Source organism: Myotis brandtii, unplaced genomic scaffold, assembly GCF_000412655.1.
Source record: "Myotis brandtii unplaced genomic scaffold, ASM41265v1 scaffold693, whole genome shotgun sequence".
NCBI classification, from domain to species: Eukaryota; Metazoa; Chordata; class Mammalia; order Chiroptera; family Vespertilionidae; genus Myotis; species Myotis brandtii.
Window position 1 is genome coordinate 1908422 of NW_005370710.1, and position 1054 is coordinate 1909475.

A 1054-nucleotide genomic window follows, 5' to 3' on the forward strand; every position below is an offset into this window, starting at 1 on the left:
ATTGATGGGCAGAGGGGGATGGGGGGGGTGGCGCTGGGGGAGGTGCTGCGGGAGGTGCAGGGTGGCGTCTGCACCGCGGGGATGCCGCCGCCTTTCCTTGGGAGAGCAGCTGTGCAGGAGCCTGGACAGAAACACCTGTTTCCAGGCTTCAGGTCCACGTGTGTCAGACATGGTTGGGCAGCATCGAGTCGGTGCCCTGCCCTGAAACACTGGAGTCCGGGTCCTCGCCGGCACCCCTCCCACCCGGGCGGGCGGGCTGGTGAACCCAGGTGCACGGCCAGGTCCATTTCCCATCCACAACAAGCCCCCCACGCCTCTCCCCTTCCAGACCCGCCAGCCGGTCTTCGTGCAGCTGCTGCAGGGCGTGTTCCGCGTCTACCACTGCAACTGGCTGGCGCCCGGCCAGAAGGCCTCGGTGGAGGGCTGCATCCGCGTGCTCTCCGACGTGGGTAAGACGCGGTTCAGGCCCCACGTCTCACCGTGAGGGAAGCCCCCGCTGCCCTGTCTTTTCGGTGGCTCCGTGCAGAGCCCGGCGTGGAGCAAGGCCCCCGTTCCTAATCCGCCGTCACCGTCCAGGCCGCAGCTCCCAGAGCCAGAAGCCGGTCTCTCCCGGAGAAACACGGGCTTGGAGAACGAGCTTCCCTGTTAGGCGGTGCGGCTCTCGGCACATCCAGTGCCGTGCGCTTACCCAGGGCCTGGGCGGTCCCTCACAGGAAGTCACTGGTGTCCACGTAGCCCATGGAAACGTGATGCCCCCAGGAGCACCCTTTGGGGAGCAGGGTGCCCTGTCCCTTTAGCCTCCCGGGGGTGAGCGGGAAAACAATGCATCGGCCAAACGAGTGTCCTGTCTTGGTAATTCTCACAATATTGGGGCCGAAACCCATTGCACTTGGACTTGCCGAACTTTGTGCCCTCAGAGCATTTTTTAAAAACGTCTTCATTGTTGAAAGTATTACAGATGTCCCATTTCCCCATTGACCCTTCTAGCCCGCCCCGCCCCCTGCCTCGGCCTTGACCACACTGTGTGTCCAGGGTTATGCATCTATGCATGCAA

General features: G+C 63.3%; 1 protein-coding gene across 1 annotated transcript in view; it reads left to right on the forward strand.

Moving 5' to 3' along the window:
• ITPR1 (inositol 1,4,5-trisphosphate receptor, type 1) overlaps positions 1-1054 on the forward strand; it is a 173427-nt gene that overhangs the window by 104845 nt on the left and 67528 nt on the right. The window contains exon 33 of the mRNA XM_005881921.2: positions 329-480. Coding sequence (XP_005881983.1) covers positions 329-480 — 152 coding nt within the window. The remainder of the gene's footprint in view (positions 1-328; positions 481-1054) is intronic.